This window comes from Prionailurus viverrinus, chromosome C1 (assembly GCF_022837055.1).
Source record: "Prionailurus viverrinus isolate Anna chromosome C1, UM_Priviv_1.0, whole genome shotgun sequence".
In the NCBI taxonomy this organism is placed as follows: domain Eukaryota; kingdom Metazoa; phylum Chordata; class Mammalia; order Carnivora; family Felidae; genus Prionailurus; species Prionailurus viverrinus.
This window is the reverse complement of record NC_062568.1, coordinates 192,972,714-192,997,096: the sequence shown is the minus strand read 5'-3', so window position 1 is coordinate 192,997,096 and position 24,383 is coordinate 192,972,714. Positions and strand designations below refer to the sequence as shown.

The 24,383-nt window shown below is 40.1% G+C and overlaps 1 protein-coding gene and 2 non-coding genes across 4 annotated transcripts in view; 2 read left to right on the top strand and 1 right to left on the bottom strand.

Annotated features, from left to right (window-relative positions):
• TAF12 (TATA-box binding protein associated factor 12) overlaps positions 1–18,608 on the bottom strand; it is a 31,823-nt gene extending 13,215 nt beyond the window's left edge. The window contains exons 1-3 of one of the 2 annotated variants that reach the window (XM_047873842.1): positions 18,502–18,608; positions 3,330–3,581; positions 437–514 (exon numbers count right to left, since the gene is read on the bottom strand). In XM_047873842.1, coding sequence (XP_047729798.1) covers positions 437–514; positions 3,330–3,497 — 246 coding nt within the window. In that variant the 5' untranslated portion in view covers positions 3,498–3,581; positions 18,502–18,608. Of the gene's footprint in view, positions 1–436; positions 515–3,329; positions 3,582–8,588; positions 8,713–18,501 lie in introns of those variants that run through there. The other variant, XM_047873841.1, reaches the window with a different exon arrangement.
• Positions 18,609–21,203: 2,595 nt separating this feature from the next.
• On the top strand, positions 21,204–21,310 carry LOC125174150 (U6 spliceosomal RNA). Its single transcript, XR_007155281.1, has one exon. It is a non-coding gene; the product is annotated as a U6 spliceosomal RNA (small nuclear RNA).
• Positions 21,311–24,012: 2,702 nt separating this feature from the next.
• Positions 24,013–24,146, top strand: LOC125174289 (U11 spliceosomal RNA). Its single transcript, XR_007155401.1, has one exon. It is a non-coding gene; the product is annotated as a U11 spliceosomal RNA (small nuclear RNA).
• Positions 24,147–24,383: the final 237 nt, after the last annotated feature.

The window sequence follows — 24,383 nt, the reverse complement described above, 5'->3', positions numbered from 1 at the left end:
GTGAGTGGTTTAACAAAATTCTGTCAACAGACAGAAATCAAAGAATATCTGTTTCAGTATATTACTTAAAAATATGGAGGAATATTATAGAAACAACTAAAACTGTTGAAAGTGATTGCCTGTGAACAACAAACGAAGCCTTTTTCACCAAGCAAAAGCAGCAGCAGCTGCTAGGTAGAAAGTGCTAGGCATTCTCCTAAGTGATTTGTACAAGTTATGCCAGGGAACCCTCACAATAACCCTGTGGGTAAATAATACCATACCCTGCCAACACAAGAGGAAACTGAGTCAAAAAGCGTACGTGACTTGTCCACAGCTACAGAACTGGTAAGTGGCAGAGCCAACATTCAAATTCAGATTTGTCTGCCTCTAAAGAGCCAATATTCTGTATTAGCTCTCAGGGACACAGATTCTGGGGTTCCCAACCCCACCTTACCTCCTCCACATCTTCATCCAATTGCTCATTAGGATCCACTTCTCTGACTAAGTCTTGTAATTTCTTCTTGGTCAATACCTAAAGTTAATTGGGAGAAGATTTTTTCAGTAAGTATTAAGGGAGAAAAACCCCTTATTACCCTGTAATGAAGAAAGGCTGTCACTGTGTTGGGTTTAGTTTCTACTTTCCAAAAGTCAGCAGTCTGGCCTACAAGACTTGTATTCTACAAAACTGTACTCTCAAGACAGAAGTAGCCCAGGGAAAGGCCACAAGAGCAGTGTGGCCGAGAGGCCAACATCTTCAGTTTATTTCTGCTTCATCTCTTTCTCACTATGCCTTACCTTCCCTCTACATTAAATAATTCGCAATTTTCTGACCATCACAACTTGTATGTGCCTCTGTTGCTTTTGGACGTGCTCTTCTACCCTTCCTCCTATCTGCTCAGTCTATGGTGCCTTCTTTCTGCTTTTCCTAGCCCACCCAGGTAAAAGGAACCACTTCCTCCTTTGGCCTCTACTAGACTCTGTGCACCCTTCTATCATTGTATGTAGTTGTAAACTTGCCTGTTTCTTTCTTTCTTTTTTTTTTAATGTTTATTTATTTTTGACAGAGACAGAGTGTGAGCAGGGAAGGGGCAGAGAGAGAGAGGGAGACACAGAATCCAAAGCAGGCCCAGGTTCTGAGCTGTCAGCACAGAGCCCAACATGGGGCTCAAACTCATGGACCCCAAGATCATGACCTGAGCCGAAGTCGGCTGCTCAACTGACTGAGCCACCCAGGCACCCCATAAACTTGCCTGTTTCAGACTTAGTAGGCTGAAAGCTCCCTGAGGGCAGGGACCATGTGTTCATCTCCATATAATATTTGTATAAGTGCGTACAACTGTGATCCCTTTTTCAGAGAGGAAATGTAATGTTACATATATATACCATTAAACAATAATCAAAAGACATACATTAAAATGCTAACCATAAACTGAGAATAAACTGAGGGTTGATGGGAAGTGGGAGGGAGGGGAAAGTGGGTGATGGGCATCGAGGAGGGCACCTGTTGGGATGAGCACTGGGTGTTGTATGGAAACCAATATGACAATAAACTTCATATTAAAAAAAAATGTTAACCATAGTTATTTTGGGGTGATGGTAAAATTATGGGCTATTTATTCTTGTATTTCTAAAGTTTCTGTGATAAGCATATATAATCTTGGAAATAAAGAAAAAAGAAACCAATTTTTAAAATACATATTTGTTCATGATTTCTCAGATCTATCCATTCTCCATTCTAACATTACCACTACATCAAGCCTTTACTGCACATCTTGATTTACTACAGAAGTCTTAGACCTGGTCTTCCTCTCAGTCTGCCCCCTTTCCTACCTTTCTTGTCCACTTACTACCAAGTTAATCCTCCTACGATATACTACTTTTATTATGTTACTTACTCTTCTATTAAATATTTGCAAAGATTGTCTAATGACTAAAAGTTCCAAAGGAAACTGACTAGTATATGCTCAGTTTATTCTGCCATAATCCAGCCTAAACTGTCTTACCTCCTGCTCTTCTCCAACAGACTACACATTCAACACAAGCTGGCTTCCCAACTATCTGCCCAACCTTCCCCATTCACCTTTACTGGTCCCTCCCCCTATTTTCTTGAAATGTCTCTCCCTCCTATTCCAGCCTACAAGGTTCAAGTTAAGAGATAATACTTATTTCTTATCTCTTGTGGGTCTGCAGAGCAGAATCAGAATCATGGGCAGAAAGTAGGGGGCAGATTTTAGAAGTACTGCAGAAAATTAATGGCAGCAGCTGAATGAACTAGAAGGAGAAAAGACTGGAGGCAATGGTACTTAATTACAGGAATAATGAATAATGAATGCATTAGTTATTTTATTTAACTATTTTATTTACCAATTATAAAGCATATATATATTTATACATAAAAATATAAAAAGCTATCATAGGCAACATGTTGTGTTAGTGTGTGTATATGGATGTATGTAAATATACATCACACACATAAACACTATAAACACTGATAAACATTGTACATGATAATTTCATAAAGAACTTCAGAAGTCCAAAGGACAGGGGCGTCTGGGTGGCTCAGATGGTTAAGTGTCTGACTCTTGGTTTTGGCTCAGGTCATGATCTCATGGTTTGTGAGTTCAAGCCTAAGCCTGTTTGGGATTCTTGCTCTCTCTCTCTGCCCCTCCTCTGCTCTCTCACTCTCTCTCAAAATAAACTAAAGATAAATAAATAAATAAATAAATAAATAAATAAATAGTAAAACTCTTTAAATTTCTTTTAAATTTAAATTTTATTTTTCAGAGAGAGAGTGTGAGCAAGGGAGGCACAGACAGAGAGGGAGACAGAGGATCCAAAGCGGGCTCTGTGCTGACAGCAGCTATCCCGATGCAGGGCTCTGATGAATGGCAAGATCACGACCTGAGCCAAATTTGTACGCTCAACCCACTGAGATACCCAGGCGCCCCCCCAAGAAACCTATTTAAAAAAAATAGGGCGACTGGGTGGCTCAGTGGGTTAAGCGTCTGACTTCGGCTCAGGTCATGATCTCACAGCTTGTGAGTTTGAGTCCCATGTCGGGCTCTGTGCTGACAGTTCAGACACTGGAGCCTGCTTCACATTCTGTGTCTCCCTCTCTCTCTCTCTCTGCCCCTTCCCTGCTCACACACTCTCTCTCTCAACAATAAATAAACAACAACAACAAAATTAGAAAATAAAAAAAATAAAGAAGTCCAAAGGAGGGAAAAGATCTTTTCCAGCTAAAAGGAAGAAGCAGCATCTGAGATAGACAGACATCTCCCAAAGCATTACTGGTTCAAATAACAGATAAGAGGTACCTATAAAGAACCAAAAATAAGAAACGATACCTGATTATTTTCAGGGCTGAGACGCCCTCCAGTCCCAGGAGTGCCTGGTATCTTTACCACTGTAGTGCTATTGGCCATGGAGCCTTGTGGAGGAGTGCTGGCTGGTTCCGGTTTTATGGATGAGAAATTGGAGAGGTTGATTAGGGCTGAGGGGCCAAACTGGTTCATAATCTGCCGAGCTTTGGACTTCAGCTCATAGAGCTTATCAAGATCCTGTTTCTTTTTGGAGCTGTGAGGACCAAGGCCAATCAACTGTAGAAGGAAAACAAGAGAATTAACTCCAGAAACATCTTTAATAAAGGGTAAGTTTTGAAAGTAAACTTATATAAAGTCTCTTGGACTTGAAGGGTCTTTAGGATTTCTGGGATAGTGACCATGTGATACCTGCGCATTAAAAATGGACGGAATGAGGAATGTTCATTGCTCTCACCTCATATTTAGAAACTATCTTTTCTCTAAAATCTAAATGAAATAGTCCACAAAATTAAATAAGTAAATGAAATGAGAAATCTTATGTACAAAAATAAACTAGAATGAGTAAGACATTTTTGAAGACTTCGTAAAAATAGAATACTTGGTTAAGTACTAAATGTGTTATTTTTCAACAGCAAATAATGTTAAATTCAAATAAATCATGGCACAATCACATACTTAAAACCAGTCACAAAACTTCAGAAAACAGATTAGTTCATTTTGGCACTTCAAAACATGCTTAAATCTATGTCAGGGCTATGTCTAATCAACACGATTTTTAGCAACTGTTAAAAGTAAGCTGTTCTTTGTCATCAAGAGCAAATTTTCTCTGAGTGTTAGCAATCTTTAAGTACATGCAGAGTCCCTAGCCTGGAGTAGCCAAGACTCCTAAATTTTAAAGCCATGAGGTAGACTCTGTGGACAGCAGCTGTGGTGTCATCAAGATCAGAAGCACATTTACCAAATTCCGTCAACAGCGGCCTCAACGAGCTTACTTACAGCTATCTGAGTGTCTAGATCTTTAATTACATCAGCAACAGCTGTGAGCCCGGTGAACTGAGAGGCAGCCATTTTCAAAAGCTACCTGTAAATGAACAACTGGCATCAAGCACCACTCTTGCCACAGAACCATTTCAGTTGCGTGGCTGGCACATCTTCACGGGCCAGAATCCAAGCAAACTGGATGTGGAGAAACGCATCCATATTCCTGTCTCCTTATTCTTACTCATTACCAAGAGAAATATCTCCATCTCTTTCATACGCAGCTTTTAAAATTAATGAAGATTATAGTAATATAAATTCTCTTCTAATGAAACGGATGTCCTAGCGTTAGGGATAAACTAGCAGCATATGGAAACTTCATTGGCCAAATTGTGAAACTTGAACTTGCAGGAATCATGGCAGTGGTTATCAGAACGTGGTGAAGCTTAGCAACCTAAATGAGCATCTATACGTGTGAACTCTTGCCCCAGTTGCTGAGTTCCTCCCCAACAAACTGTCTAACTTTCTAACACGAGAAATCACCTTTCCTGGTTTACCCTTAAGAAAAGCAACTAACTATGCACTGGTTAAATGACCAAGAGAAACTTGGCCAAGAGTCAGCTGAGGGGGACAGCAGAGCATCAAGATCACTTGTTTGTTTTTTAACCGTATGCAGTCCATGCCTCCTTCTCCCTTACCCACAAATGGAGAATCAGGAGAGGGAAAGACTGAGAATGTGGTTAATAGTTGTTCTGTAATGTTATAAAAACAAACTATTTACCCACAGCAAGTTTTATGAAAGAGACTTCACCACACTGAACATATTATACCCTTCAAATAACATTCCCATAACCTTCAAGGGACTTCCCAAAGAGTACTGGCTATTGCTCAAAATAAGTAGAAGACTTTTTTTGTAATAGAGATTTCTGCATAATGGGAATTTCTATAATAAGACCTGTAGACAAGAACACAATCTACACAGCACCAAATATGAATAATCATATGTCAAGTTTGGAATTAACATTAAGGAATAGCTCCAATGACTATTAATGAAATAAGTTGTTTTAATGAAATAAGGGGAATCCATACAATATAAGAAACATCAAAGTTTCTCCCTAATAAACTAGACTGCAATTTACTGTATTGTTTTGTTGAGAAGCAAACATTACTTCTGCATTTTCAATAATTCTGTTAAGTGAGCTATTTCTTCCATTAAAACAAAACAAAACAAAACAAAGCAGATGATAACCACTCATTACCAGACTGACACTGCCCATAGTTTCCTAGACTATTCCTTTATTTGGTTGGATTTAAAACACCATATTTGGATGGGTGATGATTACATGGATTTACACAATGTCAAAGTCATCACACTGAATATTTAAGATCTGTGCATTTTATTGTATATACAAATTATACCACTATTAAGGACAGGAAACCAAATCACCCAACCCCCACCCAAATAAATAAAGGATTGCACTCTTAGGCATTTATCCCAGAAAAATAAAAACTTGTGTTCCCACACAAACCTATATTCTCATGTTCATAGCATATATCAATAAGGAAAAGATAGATTATTGAATACATGGTGGTATATGAGTACATCTGGAAAACATCTGGTTTCATGTTTAAAATTTAAATATTTGACCCATCTGGAATGAGGGGGGTATATATATATTCCTCCCTTCATACACTCTTTTATTGCAGATGGATCAAATATTTAAATCTTAAATATAAAATGAATTATCTTAAATGTTAAATATAAAATACTAGAATATAGGAGATTTAAAAAATATTCAGAAATATAACCCTCTCACTTTATTAAAAAAAACTAACCCAAAATGGATCATATACTTTAATAATATCAAATGTACAACTATAATACTTTTAGAAAAAACAAGAGAAAATCTTTGGGCTCTAGCTAGACAAGAGTTCTTAGACTTGACACTAAATGCAATCAATAAAAGGAAATATTGATAAATTGGCCTTCATCAAATTAAAAATGTTTCCTATGTGAAAGCCTATGTAGAAAGGATGAAAAGACGAGCTACAGACGAGGAGAAAGTATTTACAAACTACATATCCAACAAAAGACTAGTATCTATAAAGTATAAAGAATTCTCAAAACTCAACACGTCTTTTTTTTTTTTTTAACTAATTCAATTACAAAATGCACAGAAGATCTGACCAGATATTTCACCAAAGTCATACAGATGGCAAACGAAGCACAAGAAAAGGTATTCAACGTCATTAGTCATTAAAGGCAAATTAAAACTGCAGTAAGATGAAACTACACACCTAGAAGTATGCCTAAAATAAAAAATAGTGATAGCACCAAATACTGACAAGGATGCAGAGAAAATGGATCACTAGCACATTGCAAGTGGGAATGTAAACAGTACAGCCACTCTAAAACAGTTTGCAGTTTCTTAAAAAAATCTAAGGATATACTGTCACAGAGAAGCCTAAAGAGACATGAAGACAAATGGAAAAACTAAGATCTGAATAAATGATGGACTTCAGTTAATAATACTGTATTAATATTGGCTCATTAGTTTTAACAAATGCACCATACTAATGTAAGATATTGCTATGGAGAAACTGGGTGTATGGAAACCCTATTACCTTCCCAATTTTTCTGTAAATCTCAACTGTTCTAAATTTTTTCTTAACGTTTATTCATTTTTGAGAGACAGAGCACAAGTGGGGGAGGAGCACAGAGAAAAAAGGAGACACAGGATCCGAAGCAGGTTCCAGGCTCTGAGCTGTCAGCACAGAGCCCGACGAGGGCTCAAACTCATGAACCACGAGATTATGACCTGAGCCAAAGTCGGATGCTTACCCCACTGAGCCAGCCAGGTGCCCCTAAAACTGTTCTAAGAAATAGTTTATTAAAAAACTAGGGGTGCCTGGGTGGCTCAGTCAGGTAAGCATCCGACTCTATATCTCAGCTCAGGTCATGATCTCATGGTTCATGAGATGAAGCCCTGAGATGGGGTCTGTGTTGACGTTGCAAAGCTTGCTTGGGATTCTTTCAATCCCTCTCTCTGTACCCCTCTCCTGCTCTTGTGCATGCACGTGTGTATGTGTGAGTATGTGTGTGTCTTTCTCTCTCAAAATAAATAATCATTTAAAAAAATAAAGTAAAAAAAAATTAGAAAAAAAAAGGGGGGAGGGGGTGCCTGGCTGGCTCAGCAGGTAGAGCATGCGACTCTTAATCTCAGGGACGGAGTTCAAGTCCTACATTGGGTGTCGAGCCTACTCTAAAAAGAAAAAAGAACAAACCATTAATACACAAAACAACAGGGATGAATCTCAAAAAATATTTAAGCAAAAAAAAAAAATCCAGTCTCAAAAGAAATACTCTATGATTCCATTTATTTAATTTTTAAATTTGTATTTCATTAAAAAAATTTTTTTTATATTTTTATTTTTGAAGGAGAGAGAAACAGAGCATGAGAGGGGGAGGAGCAGACAGAGAGGGAGACACAGAATCTGAAGCAGGCTCCAGGCTCTGAGCTGTCAGCACAGAGCCCAACACAGGGCTAGCTAGCACTCACGAACTGTGAGATCATGACCTGAGCTGAAGTCGGACGCTCAATTGACTAAGCCACCCAGGCACCCCGTATTTGTATTTCATTTTTAAAGTTTATTCATTTTGAGGGGGGCTGCAGAGAGAATGGGAGGAGAGAGAATCTCTCAACTTGGGGCTCAATTCCATGAACCATGAGATTATGATCTGAGCCAAAATCAAGAGAGTCCAACGTTTAACTGACTGCACCACCCAGGCACCCCTGATTCCGTTTATATGAAATTCTAATCTCTAATGATCTAAAAACTAAACTCTAGCAATAAATAGATGGGGCAGAGACTGAACAGGGATATGGGGGAAGTTTGTGAGGTAGATATAAATGCTCTATATCTTGAGGGGGGTGATGCTTACACAGTTGCATACATTTCTGAAAACCCATCAAACTAAATACTTACAATGTGCATTTTATTGTACACAAATTATACCTCAATAAAGTCGGCTCAGAAAAAAAAAACAAAAAACTCTTAATATGCAACTATTACACGACCCGACCCAACAATTGAAGTCCTAGGCATTTATCCTAGAGAAATGAGAACTTATGTTCACACCAAAACCTTTACATGAATATTCATAGTAGCCTTATTTGTAATAGTCAAAAACTGCAATCAGCTCAGGTGTCTCTCAAGAAGTGAATGGTTAAACAAACTGGTATATCCAGATCATGGAAAATTACTTATCAATAAAAAGAAAAAAACTTGATACACACGACTTACATGAACCTCCAGAGAATTACGTTGAGCAAAAGACAATACAAAAATGTATTTATATAACATCTTTGAAATGACAAAATTTTAGGAACAGGAAAGAGATTCGTGAGGTTGTTAGGCACTGAGTGGCAGGGAAGCAGATGTGGTTACAAAAGGGCAATATGAGGGACCTTTGTGATGGAATCATTCAGGGTCTTGACTGTGATGACAGATAAAAGAACCTTTAGGGGCTCCTGGGTGACTCAGTCAGTGAGGTGACCAATGACCAACCAATGACCAACTCTTGATTTTTGTCTCAGGTCATGATCTCGTGGTTCGTGGGTTCAAGCCCCACAATGGGCTCTTTGCTAACAGTGTGGAGCCTGCTTGGGATTTTCTGTCTCTCTGCCCCTCCCCTGCTTACTCTCTCTCTCTCTCTCTCTCTCTCTCTCTCAAAATAAATAAATAAACACTAAAAAAAAAAAAAAAGAACCTATGAAAGTGACTAAATTGTATAGGACTTAATCCACATACATCCACAAATGAATACAAGTCAACAAATACAAGTAAAACTGGGTAAATCTGAATGAGACTGGTGGATTATATCAGGGTCAATATCCTGATTGTCATATTGCACAACAGTTTTGCAAAATGTTACCACTGGAGAAAACTAGGCAAAGTATACAAGAGATCTCTGTATGTTATTTTTTTTAATTAAAAAATTATTTATTTATTTTGAGAGAGAGAGAGAGAGAGAGTGGGGAAGGGACAGAGAGACGGGGAGAAAGAAAATCCCAGCACAGAGCTCAACACAAGGCTGAAACTCACAAACCAAGAGATCATGACCTGAGCCAAAGTCTGACACTTAGCCCACTTAGCCACCCAGGTGTTCCACTCTGTATTATTTCTTATAACTACAAATAAATCTACAATTATCTCAATTTTTAAAATTGGGGAAAAAAAATTCTCAGCAGTAAATGAAAAGCCCTTCTAAAGATGGCCCAAAGGGGGCGCCTGAGTGGCTCAGTCAGTTAAGTGTCTGACATCAGCTCAGGTCATGAGCTCCAGGATCACAAGTTCCATTCCCACATTGGGCTCTCTGCTGTCAGCATGGAGCCTGCTTCTGATCCTCTGTCACCCTCTCTCTCTGCCCCTCCCCTGCTTGCACCTGCTCTCTCTTTGAAAAATAAATAAACATTTTAAAATAAATAAATGAAATAAAGATGACCCAAAGCTTAGGAGCCATAAAATACTTGACATGTTCAATTACATAAAAATAAAAATGTCTGACAAATAAATAAAATTAAAAAAAAAACAAAAATAAAATGTCTGCATGGCAACAAACATAATAAAGGACAAAAAGACAAACTAGCAAAAATATATGCAATATATATATATCAAAGACAAAGAACTAATTTCTTTTACATATAAAAAATACTTAGACATCAATAGGCACCCAACCACCCAAAAGAAAAATTGCAAAAAACAAAACAAAACAAACCCCGAAAAAACACAGCACAAGAATTCAAATAGTTCTTAAAGTAATGAAATTACCTTTATTCTCATTCATAATAAAAACACAGATTAAAACTATTTATTCCTCCTCTGGCAATGATGAAAAAGTTTTACATGTACTCTGAAAATTTTATGGATAGTCATTTCATCTGTTGTTGGAGTGGGGGGAATATAAATTTGTTAGAGGTCTCTATACAGGGCTACTTAGCAGTATCTACCAAAATTAGAAAAACATATATTGTTTTGACCCCACTGTTCCATGTTAGCAATTTATATTACAGTTGAACTTCTATGTAAAAGTAATACTGTACATACAAGGAATATCAGCCTAAATGTCCATCAAAAGTGATACAGTTAAATAAATCAGGGTATAACCACAATGAAATACACTGAAAAAGAATAAGACTCATGAAAATATTAAGCTAAATGAAAGAATCCAGAGGTACCTGGCTGGCTCAATTGGAAGAGCTGTAACCCTTTTTGTTTTGTTTTGTTTTTGTTTTTGTTTTTTTGGAAGGCAGGAGGTTTATTTTACACCAGAGGGGCTCAGAGGAGATCACTCTCCGAGGTCTGAGCTGGAAGAGCTGTAACTCTTAATCTCAGGGTCATGGGTTCGAGCCCCATGTTGGGTGTAGAAATTACTTAAATAAAACTTTTTAAAAATTAAACAAAATAAATAAAAGAAAGAATCCTGTCACAAAAGACATGTTGTATCATTCCATTTATATGAAATGTCCAGAACAGACACACCTATCAAGACAAGAAAGTGGATTAGTGGTTGCCAGGGCTGAAGCGTAAGGGAGAAGAATAGGGATTGACTGCTAATGGTAAAGGGTTTATTTTAGGAAGGGACAAAATAATCTGAAATTAGATTATGGTGATGGTTGGTTGCATAACCCTGAATGTATAAAAAAGCCATTGAACTGTACATCTGATAATGGTGAATTGTATGATAATGTCAATGACATCTCAATAAAGCTGTTTTTAAAAAATGAAAAAACTCATGAAAGGACCTCTAAAATACACTGTTCATTGAAAATCCAAGGTACAGAATAGTGAGAATAACTTGTTATCATTTATTAAAAGACATATAACTGTAAATGCATAAATTATTCCTGGAAAGATAAATAAGAAACTGATAACAGCAGTTATCTTGGTAGGGAAGGGAACAGTAGTATCTGGGTGCCTATAGGACCAAGGTGGGAGAAGATTTACTTTTCATCATATACCCTAAATTCTGTACCATGTGTATATGCTACCTACGAAAAAAAGAATTAAAGTAGTATTTGGTTTGTTTCCTCTGAAAAAATAGGTAGTTCTGACAACTTTTTAAAATATAACAAAATATACAGCAGTAGCAACAAAAAAGAATTTAACCTATATCTCATACCTTATAAAAAAGCAAACTCAAAACTGATCATACACTTAAAATTAAAAATGTAAAACTACAAAACTTTTAGAAGAAAATATATATGGAAAAAAAAATCTTCATAACTTTGGGTCAGGACAGAGTTCTTACATGTAACACCAAAAGCATAATCCACAAAAGAAAGAAATTGAGGAGTGCCTGGTGGCTCAGTCGTTTAAGCGTATGACTTCGGCTCAGGTTGTGATCTCATGATTTGTGAGTTCCAGCCCCGCGTTGGACTCTGCACTAATAGTGCGGAGCCTGCTTGGGATTCTCTCTCTCCCTCTTTCTCTGCCTCTCCCTACTCTCTCTCTCTCTCTCAAAATAAATAAACTTTGTGAAAAAAAAAAGAAAGAAATTGATAAAGTGAACTTCACCAAAATGTAAACTCCTGCTCCATAAAAGAAAATAAAGACATGTCATACATGAAGAGAAAATATTAAAAATCACATATCTGACAAATAACTTGTCATATAAAGAACTTATATAAAGAACTCTCAAAAATTATATAAAGAACTCTCAAAATTCAACAAGTTATATAAAGAACTCTCAAAATTCAACAAGTAACAATGCAATTAAAAAATGGACAAAAGATCTGAACAGACCCTATGCCTAAGAAGATATGCAGATGACAAACACATGAAAAGATATTCAATATCATTAGTCATCTGGGGAATGCAATGAGGGAAATGAATAACCATTAAATACTATTAGAATAATTTAAAAATTTTAAAAATAGACAAGTGCTGGAGAGGATGTTGAGCAACTGAAATCATCATACATTTCTATGTGAATGTAAAATGGTGCAATCTCTTTAGAAAACAGTTTGCAGTTTCTTATAAAGTGAAGTATATATTTATCATATGACCCAGAAATCCCACTCCTAAGGTATTTACTAAAGAAATGAAAACTTCTATTCACACAAAAATTGGTGTGTGAATGTTTACAGCAACGTTATTAATAACTGTCCAAAACTGGAAAAATAGATTGTCCTTCAACTGGTAAATGGATAAACTATAAATATATATCTATATAACGGAGTACTACTCAGCAATAGTAAGAAGAACTACGGACACATGCAACAACATGGATAATCAAATGCATATGCTAAGTGAAAGTGGCAAGACAAAAGGCTACTTACTATATGATTCCATTTATATGACACTCTGGAAAAGGCAAAGCTATATGGATGGAGAGAACAGATTAGTGGTTGCCAGTGGCTTGGAGTGGGTTAGGGTTTGACTACAAAGGAGCAGCACGAAGAAAATTCTGGGGATGGTGGAACTTTTAGGGAGCAGTGTTATGGTGCTTACATGAAAGTGTGCATTGTCACAACTCATAGAACTGCACTCCCAAAAGGGTGGGTTTTTTGGCATGTAAATTTAAAAACAAAACATCATAACCATTCTGAAATGGTCAATGACTCCATTTCCAAATCACCTGTTTACTGACAACTTTCATCAAGTCCAATTGTGGATGATACTGACCAAGCACAATGCCATGAAGTGACTGTAAATAACCTAAATTCTGTTATGTAATATACCATGGTTGCCTTTGGGCTACTCAAATTTCTAACTCTCACTTACTTGGAATGCCAAGAAATAGGGAAGTACTACTGTGTAGAAACAGAGGCATTAATTGTGGGACAGTTTGAGAGAACAATTGTAACAGTAAACCCTTACTAGCACCTACTATGTGGAAATCACACGCTACGGGATTTACGAAATTATGTCGAGAGAGTCCATGCCCCAGTAATCTACAGTAAAACTTACTTCATAATTTTATCAAAACAAGATTGTGTGGCTGGGAGTTCAATTAAATACCAAGTCTATCCTCCCTCCTCCTCACCAGTTACATTTAAACTATGGGTGACAGGCTGAGGATAACAGCCCTAGCTGCTTTTCCTTTTAACAGCTTGTACCTCAAACAGAAATCCAGTTGCAACCCTATCATTGTACTATGAGGTTCTGATTTTTCAGAGGGTTAGGAGATGGGGGGAGGGGGTCACACCTTGTAGTAATTATAAGACCATGGCCTTTTCTAGACATCTGTTTCATTAGCAATTTTTTTTTTAAGTAGGCTTCATGCTCAGCACAGAGTCCAACACGGAGCTTGAACTCATGACCCTGAGATCAAGACCTGAGCTGCGATCAAGTCAGACACTAAAAGACTGCACCACCCAGGCACCCCAACAGATATTTTTTTATATTTTATTTTGGGGGGCACCTGGCTGGCCCAGTTAGAAGAGCATGAAACTCGATGTTGGGGTTGTGAGTTCGACCCCACCTGGAGTGTAGAGATTACTTAAAAAAAACTTAAGGGGCGCCTGGGTGGCGCAGTCGGTTAAGCGTCCGACTTCAGCCAGGTCGCGATCTCGCAGTCCGTGAGTTCGAGCCCCGCGTCAGGCTCTGGGCTGATGGCTCGGAGCCTGGAGCCTGTTTCCGATTCTGTGTCTCCCTCTCTCTCTGCCCCTCCCCCGTTCATGCTCTGTCTCTCTCTGTCCCAAAAATAAATAAACGTTGAAAAAAAAAAACTTAAAAAAAAAAAAAACTTAAAAAGAAAAAAAAGTTTTCACAAGGGGTGCCTGGGTGGCTCAGTCAGTACAGCATCCGACTTTTGATTTCAGCTCAGGTCATGATCTCACGGTTTGTGGGTTCCAGCCCCACGCTGGAATCTGAGCTGACAGTGCGGAGCCTACTTGGAATTCGTTCTTTCTCTCCCTGTTCCTCCCCTGTTCTCTCTCTCTCTCCTTCTCTGAAAAGAAACTTTATTTTTTTAAATTTTGTTTAATGTTTATTTATTTTTGAGACAGAGAGAGACAGAGCATGAATGGGGGAGGGGCAGAGAGAGAGGGAGACACAGAATCTGAAGCAGGCTCCAGGCTCTGAGCACAGAGCCCGACACGGGGCTGGAACTCACAGACTGTGAGATCATGACCTGAGACGAAGTCGGAAGCTCAACCGACTGAGCCATCCAGGCGCCCCAGAAAATAAACTTTAAAAAAAAGTTTTAAAAAATAGTTTAAGTAATCTCTACACCCAACATTGGGGCTCAAATTTACAACCCTGAGATCAAGAGTCACATGTTCTTTGGACTGAACCAGTCCAAAATATATATACATATATGTATATATATATTTTTTTAAGTGAAGAGAATAGGGGAATAGAAGAACAGATTGTCTTTAAAACCCTTTCACTTCTGAAATGTTTAGGAATTATTTAAACCAAATAGTGGAGTAAAGGGGACTACCAGGCTGATGGCATACAAGCCCTATCACTGTGGTACAGGACTTAAATGACTGGGTTTTCTATCTGTTTCTTTTCTCATTGGCTTCTAGATGTATCTAAATGAGCTCAAATTTCCCAGCCTTAAAAAAAAATCCATTAATTGCATTCTGTAAAACTTGAGAGGAACATTTCTTTCCATTAGTTTTTTTGACTAGTTTGATTCTGTTTAGGTGGTCTTGGCTTAACAGAAAGGCAATACAGTACAGTGGTCAAGGGACAGACTCTGGTGGCAATGTCTGGGTTCAAATACCAACTCTGCCACTTATTAATCAGCTTTACGTCCTTGAGCAAGTTATTCCAATCTCTTTATACCTCAGTTTCCTCATGTGAAAAATGCATTCACATTTTATATATCTCATGGGACTGTTGTAACAGTACATTGAATTTATGTATAGAAAGCACTTAGAAGAGTGCCTGGCACATGAAAAGTACAAATAAACATGTTTGCTAATATTATAATATATATGCTCCTCTCTTCTAAATCTTAGTTATAAAAATCAGTGCATTAAAGCTAAAGGTTTTCAACCATTGTAGTATGTGTTGGTGGCATCCTATAACCATTTTTATGACTTCAGATATTAAAAAAAAAAAAAAGTGGGGTGCCTGGGTGATCAGTCAGTTAAGCATCAGACTCTTGATTCTGGCTAGGGTCATGGTCTCAAGGTTTGGGAGTTCCTGCCCCACATTGGGATCTGTGCTGACACTGCAGAGCCTGCTTGGGATGGGATTTTCTCTCAAAATAAATAAGTAAGCTTTGAAAAAAAAAAAACTTAAAAAACAATACCAAAAAAAAAAGTGACTGCAAAAAAATGGTCGTGGTAAATGGTCAAAAGGAGGCTGATGAGGGGTCCTATGGCACAGGGAAGGCCCAAGTCAGGAGGGTTGGGTATCATACTACTTCTGCCACAGAGTTATAGGAGCTCCCTTTGACCAAATTTTCTACATCTATAATTAAGAGTGGGATCCGAATTCTTAAGTCCTTACACCTCTAACAATTAATGTAAGATTTTAGATTAAGTCCATAAGTACAGATTTCAGTTTGTCTTCTGCCACTGGCACACCTATTTCACAATACAGACTGATAAACACTGGTTGTGTATAGTCTCCAAAGTATTTTGGGGCTTTCCATGAAGACCTTAGATCAAAAGTAATACGTTCCATGTTCAGATCTTCTCTAACACAATGATTTTCTGATCAGGTACTTTGAAACACTATTATGATAATTCAATGCTAGAGCTACATATGAGTGAAATAAGTACCTTTTGCAAATGTAGATGAGAATGTTAACTCAAGAATAAATTGTCATTAATTAAACCAAGTATTTTGAAATGGTGTCATGGGAATGCTTTACTTCATAATTTGGGGTAAGTTTTGATCACTTGTATATAGTAGAGGCACTTGAAAATAGTATAAGCTAACCCTTTGGGGAAAAAAAAACAGTAGTTTCAACTAAGTTAGCCCAATTTCCCTAATCATCTAGTTCATGTTGCAATTAATTGTAAAGTTAATCCAATTTAAGTCCTTGTTCTTCAAATTGGTCTTTTGTGGCCTCCTAAATTTAAAATTAAATATATCTTTCTCCATTGTAAGGAAAAGTTCTAATCAGGTCCCATTTTTAGATCTTGAATATCTATGCTTATTTAAAAACAAAGAAATTTAGCTCTCAAATACTACACTATATAAGTACCCTAGCAAGTTATAGTACTTGGTATTAATAGAAATCTTAAGGAGGAGGAGGTGCTTTCATTCAATATGTTTTGTTTAACTGTTACTTCTATTTTGTTGATGGGCAAACTGAGACATGGAAAGGAATTCACTTAGAAAAGTAGACAAAATTAGTCAAACACATACAAGGTTTGACTGGGGATGGGCCACTTATTTCCATGTGTTTTCAGGCAAGGTACTTAACCTCTCTGAACCAATTTCCTTATCTGGACAATGGGACTGACAATATCTAACTTGTGGAGTTGTGAGAATTAAATAATATAACACTTGAAAGTGCTTACGGGGGGCGCGTGGGTGGCTCAGTCGGTTAAGCGGCCGACTTTGGCTCAGGTCATGGTCTCCCGGTCCGTGAGTTCGAGCCCCGCATCGGGCTCTGTGCTGACAGCTCAGAGCCTGGAGCCTGATTCAGATTCTGTGTCTCCCTCTCTCTGACCCTCCCCCGTTCATGCTCTGTCTCTCTCTCTCTCTGTCTCAAAAATAAATAAACGTTAAAAAAATTAATATAAAAAAAAGAAAGTGCTTACGATAGTGCCTGATTAATCTGTGTAGGTTTCAGTAAAAGATGTTATTGAAGGGAAGTAACTGGTCCAGGTATCCCTGACATTCTTATCTAAAAGCAGCCATCTCCAATAAATCCTGATACTAAAAATATAGGATATAACTTATTTATCTGCAACTTTCTAAATGGCTTACTATATTGGGGTTGGGGGAGGGGGAGGAGAAGCGTTCCTTTAAAGGTTCCCTAACTGGTGACATTCACTGTATTGATGTCAATACAGCCACAAGACTTGAAATAAAGTACTAAATTTGTAAAAATTTCCTTCTTGAGTTTGACGTTAAAGCAAAGATTCTAGAAGCGTGTTTTCAAGGATATTATTAGCCAAGATCTCCTATTTGCTAGGCACAGCAGGGTACTATATCAAAATTATGATCGAATCAATCACTGCTTCATGTGATCCTAAGCCTTCTTTGGACCTCAGCCTCTTTACCTATAAAACAGGAGTTTTACAAAGATTATCTTTCTGGGCCATCCTGTCCCCCTATCTCCAACATTCTTTTATTTGAGATGCAGAGATCTGTGCTCAATCAGGGTTCGGTGGAATGGTATTTAAAGCACTTATCAAGTATATAACTGAGTTCAAACGGCTTCAACTTCACATCAGAGCTTTGTAAGAATGAAGCAGAAAACGAAGATGCTTGCATGTGGGCTTTCCTAGATAAAAGTATCTGACACAAGAAAAGCCTGCCAAATGCCAAGCAGGCAGCGCGAAGGAAGGGTCGTCTTCCCCTGAATACATCCTTTACCACTCTGGATTCAGAGAATATGAGGAAAAAAATGGATCACTACATCTTTTCCAAACTCTCCCTTTCCTTTGGAGGCTGATCTCCCTGCAGCCATGGCCCCTTATACTCTCCGCTTTGGAGAGCTCGGGTTCTCACAGCCCTGTTCCTTCAGGTACTTCGGAGTCTCCAAGCCCTGATCCCGTCCCCACAGAAGCCCGTCTTCACTGCCCGCTGCCGTTCCTTCCAAACCCAAGTGGTCTCTGAGCGCTCCTGCCCCTCAAGAACCTAAGTCTTCGCTAATCTGTTTCTGAATTCTTAGGAGCCTGGGTCTTGACTGTCCCGCTTCTGTCTCTTAGGAGCCCAAGTCCTCATAGCTCCGCTTTTACCTTTCAGGAGCCCGTGTCTTCACGCCCCTTTCCATTCCGACCCTCTCCTCTTAAGAGTACGGGTCCTCACAATCCTGTTCCCCTCACATCGCTTTCCCTCAGGTGCCGGAGAACTCACATTCGTCCCGGTTCCCTAAGTCCCGTCTATAGCCCCGGTCCCCACAGCCGCGTCTTCTCCGAGCCCGGAGCCCCTTAGTCCCGTCCCAACAGCCTGATTCCTCGCACAACCCGGTATCCTCCACAACATAGTTCTTCAAACACTGACCCACTGTGGGTCTGGGTCCTGACTCCCTCCTCCCGCTCTTCTTCCTCAACTGCCAGGGCCCAAGACTCACAGGCAGCAGCGTCTATCTCCCCATGATATGCGGAGACTGCCCCAGTGAAGCGTTCGTCTCAGCAGCCGGTCCGACTGCTCGGCCCTCCCCGAGTACTTCCGGCACCGCTCCCCGCCTCCAACCCGGAAACGCGCGGCTCTTCCGGCCGGCGGGCGCGCGCCTCGCTTACGCATGCGCAGACTGCTCTCTGACACGTGGTCGCGGTCCTAGGCTGTTTCTCGGCTCCCGCGGTTGGGGTTTTTCTTGCTTGTGGTTGGGTGGCAGCGTGGGCGAACTCGTTGCCTTCTACCCTGGCGTTGCGGTCCCTGCTCTTGCTGTTTCTTTCAGTCTCCGCGTATCGTATACGCTAGCACAGCCGATAATTGACGCCCTTGGAGGTCTTAAAGGTCGCCATTTTTAGTTGATTTAGTTGCCTTTATGGTCGTTATCTAGACAGAGATACCACTTGGGACCGAAGCACCCCGTGGATAATCCCGTTGAACTCTAACAAGGGAATTGGCAGCACAAGAGCGTAGAGACGAGAGACGGGTTGTACCTATGGATTGGCAAATAGTTTTAATTGAGCACTTACTGTCATCAAGGAACTTTGCTAAGCCTCTTAACTCCGATACATCATTTAATCTTTTAAAAAATTATTTACTTTGAAATGGGGGAGGGGCAGAGAGGGAGAGAGAGAATCCCAAGCAGACTCCACATGAAGCCTGACGCTGGGCTTGATCCCACCACCCCCAAATCAGGACTTGAACCAATATCAAGACAGATGCTCAATCGACTGAGCCACCCAGGTGCCCCTATATTACGTAATCATTTAAAGAAAACCCCTGAGAGGGGTGCCCTAGTGGCCTAGTGAGTTAAGTGTGGGACTCTTGATCTCTGGTTTTGATCTCCGTTTGGTGAGTTACAGACCCCACGTGGGGCTCCTCGCTACTGATAACATGGAGCCTGCTTGGGATTGTCTCTCCCTCTCTCCGCCCCTTGCTTGCTCTCTCTCCCTCTCTCTCTCAAAATAAAATTTAAAAAAAAAACAAAACTTTAAAATAAAATCCCTGAGAGATTAAGTAAGGTTCTAATAAGTGCAGTCTCAACTTGAACTCTCACTTAAAGCCTAATCCTGTCCTGTGTGTAACCATTAAACTGATGGTTTTAGTTTTTACATCACTTTGGGATAACATTTTTTACCTTATGCCAGGTGCTAGGCATGTAAGACCCAGTCCCAACCAATGTGATGTTCACACTAAAATGAAGAACCTGCAGACACAAACGAATATACAAAGGGCCATGACAGCCCAAAGTGAGCCATAGTAACTGCCTGCAGAAATCAGGAAGAGGTGTCCCCCACCTATATTTTAAGTTTATTTTTTATCAATCTCTACATCCAGCACGGGGCTCAAACTCAACCCCTAGATCGAGAGTCACAGGCTCTTTGAGCCAGCCAGGTGCCCTCATCTTTACATCTTCTCATCCTTGGCCCACCAAACTCCCAATCACCTGCATTGCCACCAGATGCAAATTCTTAGATTCAAGGCCCCCTCACCATTAGGCTTCAAATGGCCTTCCTTAGCCTAATTTCCCTGCTACAGCTCTCTTCATTCTCCTAAGGATCTGGCACACTTTTTTCCCTCCCACTCCATCTTTTTAAGACCAGTTTAAATGTACATTCACTCATTCAGCAAACAGTGCTCGTTGTGTGCCAAGCTTTTTGCTAGGTCCTGGGTATATATGCTAGTAGATACGACAGATAATAAATATCCTTGTTCTGAGAGTTTACAATCTGCAGTGGGAAACAGACCATCAGAAAGTACACAAAAGTGTAAGAGAGAATATCAGATTTAACTAGCTGGGTGACCAAAAGCCCTGAGCTAAGGAAGCTTATTCAAGGACCAAGATGGCCAAGGTGGCTGGAATTTAATAAGTGATAGAGTGGCGGGTAGAGTTGGGAGAGGCAAGCAGGGCTCAGCTCAGGCAGGACTTTGTAGGCTATGGTGAGGACATGAGGTTTTATTTATTGTGCAATGGGAAGCCATTGGAGTGTTGAAAGGGGGAGTGAAATAGTGATTTAATTTTTTAAATGTTTGTTTATTTTGGGGGCGCCTGGGTGGCTCAGTCGCTTGAGCATCCAACTTTGGCTCAGGTCATGATGTCACGGTCCGTGGGTTCGAGCCCGGCATCGGGCTCCGTGCTGACGGCTCAGAGCCTGGAGCCTGCTTTGGATTCTGTGTCTCCCTCTCTCTCTGTACCTCCTCCGCTCACACTTTGTCTCTCTCTCTGTCTCTCAAAAATAAATAAACATTAAAAAATTTAAAAATTAAAAAATGAATGTTTATTTTTGAGAGGTGGGGGTTAGGGGCAGAGAGAGGGATACAGAAAATCCGAAGCGGGCCCTCGCTGTCAGTGCAAAGCCAGGTTTAGGGCTCGACCCACAAACTGTGAGATAATGACCTGAGCTGAAGTCGGACGCTCAACTGACTGAGCCACCCAGGTGCCCCAAATAATGATTTGTTTTTAAGAGAGGACTAGCAGATTGATTATAGGAGAAGCCCCCAACAAACACAACTGACAGTGCCCGTATCTAGGCTTCGACCAGTTTACACTACAGGTCTGCTTCCTATTATTGTGTAGGAACTTTTTAGGTGACTTCCTTCTCTTGCAGCTTCTAAATTGTAGAGGTCAGGTACCTCTATATATTATTAACATATATTAAGGTGCTCACTTCAGCAGCACATACACTAAAATTGGAACGACACGGAGAAGATTAGCATGTTCTCTGCACAAGGATGATACGCAAATTTGTGAAGCATTGCATATTTTTCACTGAATTTGATCACTGAATTCTGCTTCTGAAACCAATATTACACTGCATATTAACTTACTAAAATTTAAATTAAAAATAAAATATTTTAAGGAGAGTAAAATGCCTGACAGTCTACATTTTTGTTTTAAAATGTAGGGGAGCCCGCGTGGCTCAGTCAGTTAAGTATTGGACTCTTGATTTCGGCTCAGGTCATGACCCCAGGGTCGTGAGATTGAGCCCCTACTGGAGATTCTGATTCTCTTTCTGTCTCTCTCTCTCTCTCTTTCCCTCCCCCCACCCCACTCGAGCATTCACACACTCTCTCTAAAAAAAAGTTAAAAATTAAAAAAAAAAATCTGTGTAGGGGCGCCTGGGTGGCTCAGTCAGTTGAGTATCCAACTTTGGCTCAGGTCGTGATCTCACATCTTGTGAGTTCGAGCCCCACATCGGGCTCTGTGCTGACAGCTCGGAGCCTGGAGCCTGCTTCGGATTCTGTGTCCCTCTCTCACTCTGCCCCTTTCTCACTCATGCTCTGTCTCTCTCTCAAGAATAAAACACTAAAAGGGGCGCCTGGGTGGCGCAGTCGGTTAAGCGTCCGACTTCAGCCAGGTCACGATCTCGCGGTCCGTGAGTTCGAGCCCCGCGTCGGGCTCTGGGCTGATGGCTCAGAGCCTGGAGCCTGTTTCCGATTCTGTGTCTCCCTCTCTCTCTGCCCCTCCCCCGTTCATGCTCTGTCTCTCTCTGTCCCAAAAATAAATAAACGTTGAAAAAAAAATTAAAAAAAAAAAGAATAAAACACTAAAAAAAAAAATCTATGTGTATGTACATAGGAAACAGTCTGGCAAGAGAAACACTAAACTGTTCATAGTAGTTTGGGGAAAACATTCTCACATTTCTGTACTGTTTCAGCATTTTTACAATTAGCACATACTGTTTTTATATTAAAACTGATGTGTGATTGATTCCATTTTTATGCCATTCTGGAAAAGGCAAAACTACAGGACCAGAGAAGAGCACTACTTACCAGGATTGGGATTACGGGAGGTGACTACAAAAGGAGACAAAGGAGCTTTTGGGGGTGATAGAAATGTTTGATATTTGATTGACCTTGGTACCAGATACATGTCTATATGAGTTTGTTAAACCATATGATAAACAAGGTATATTTATATATAAATTACATGTCAACAAACCTGACTTTAGAAAATGAAATATAGGGAGAAAATATAGAAAGCAAGGACAATTTAAAAAAAAAATTTTTTTTAACGTTTATTTTTGAGACTGAGAGAGACAGAGCATGAACGGGGGAGGGTCAGAGAGAGAGGGAGACACAGAATCTGAAACAGGCTCCAGGATCTGAGCTGTTAGCACAGAGCCCGATGCGGGGCTCGAACTCACGAGCCTTGAGATCACGACCCGAGTCAAAGTTGGGCGCTTAACCACCTAAGCCACCCAGATGCCCCAAGGACAATTTTTTAAATAATTTATTTATTTTGAGAGAGAGACAGAAACAGAGACAGAACACGAGGTGGTGGTGGGGCACAGAGAGAAGGAGAGAGAATCCCAAGTAGGTTCCATGTTGTCAGCACAGAGCTGAGATTCCATCCCATGAGCCATGAGACCATAACCTGAGCTGGAACCAAGAGTCAGATGTTTGACTGAGCCACCTAGGTGCCCTCAAAAGCAAGAACAATTTTAAAAGTAATTTCAATTATACAAGTAATAAAATAGCTCATTATGCTTTTTAAAATAATTAGAATATTACAGACAAATCTAAAGTCTTGTGTGTCATGAGTCTCATCCTTCCCTCCTTCCCAGAGGTAATCACTGATGTATGTTCTTGCAAATCTTTTTTAGAAAGTTAATAAAGTATGTGGCGTCAGAAAATATATAGCACTGGGTTTTTATGTGCACACGTGTATGCTCTTTGTTACACTGATCATTTAATGTGGTACCCTATTCAACACCTTCACTCATTTTTTTATATCTGTTGATAAAGATCTACTTCAATCAATCCAAATGTAGTATTGATTTTTTTCCCCCTTCATGTTAATGGTCGTCATGCTGTGCCTTATTCTGCAACTCTTGTCACTCAATGCTTTTTGGTGTCTAATTCACTCCTGGCAGCGCAGCAGATGGCGTTCCACTTTATGAACACACAACGCTCTGCTAATCCGTTAGCAGAAGAGGAGGTTCCTCCGAATTTTTCTCTTAATAGCAAGCTCTGCCTCCAGTGCTCGCCTGGTGGGGCCCCATCCGGGTCGATGGCTAGGGGTGGCACAAGTTTGTGCGTTTTCAATTTTAATAGGGTGGGATTCGTGTCTTCCGCAGACAGGTACCCAGAGCCGCCCAGAAGCGGGTCTCCCGCGCAGCATACAACAGGTGCCACCCCATGCCTACTGCAGCTGGCGACAGCTTCTCCCGCCCTCTCCTACAAACGCTCTTCCCTGCCACTCCCTCTGCGCCTCGGCCAGCCCCTTCCCAGCAAGCACCGCTCAAATTTGCATATCAATTTACCTCCTTGCCTTTACTACTATATAAAAACCAAAAGGACAAATCATAAGTCTTTTTGTGAAGATTGCCCTCCGGGCCACAATGTCTTGCAGTTCCTCCTCTCACCCTGAGAAACAAGAAATAGGAAATTGCTTCAGCTTTGTTTTCACCTTTAGCAAAAGAGGGATTCGCCAACGCTGCCACCCTGCCTTGGTTCTTGCTAAGGCAAAAAGGGCTTCTGTCGTGAGTGGCACACGTAGGGCAGCTCCATTGCTCTGCGTGCGGAATCGACATCAAGAGATTTCGGAAGCATAATTTTTTGGTACCCGGGCAGCTGGTGATCGTTGGTCCCGGCGCCCCTGTTTGAAGGAGTGCGTTAAGAAAGAATTTTAAGTCCGGCTTTTGGTTTTATGGCGATGTCATCCAGGGCTGTTTATTGTCTATTTTTGGGGGTTAGGTGCAAGTATGCGAAATGGTAACTGGAAAAAAATGTCTACGCAGGTCTTTTTCTAGGTAGTCAGTTATTGAAAAACGTCAAGGAGTTGTGATCGCCAGGGCGTATTCACAGCAGTGTTGGTTGTGGAAAAGCTGCTCAGGT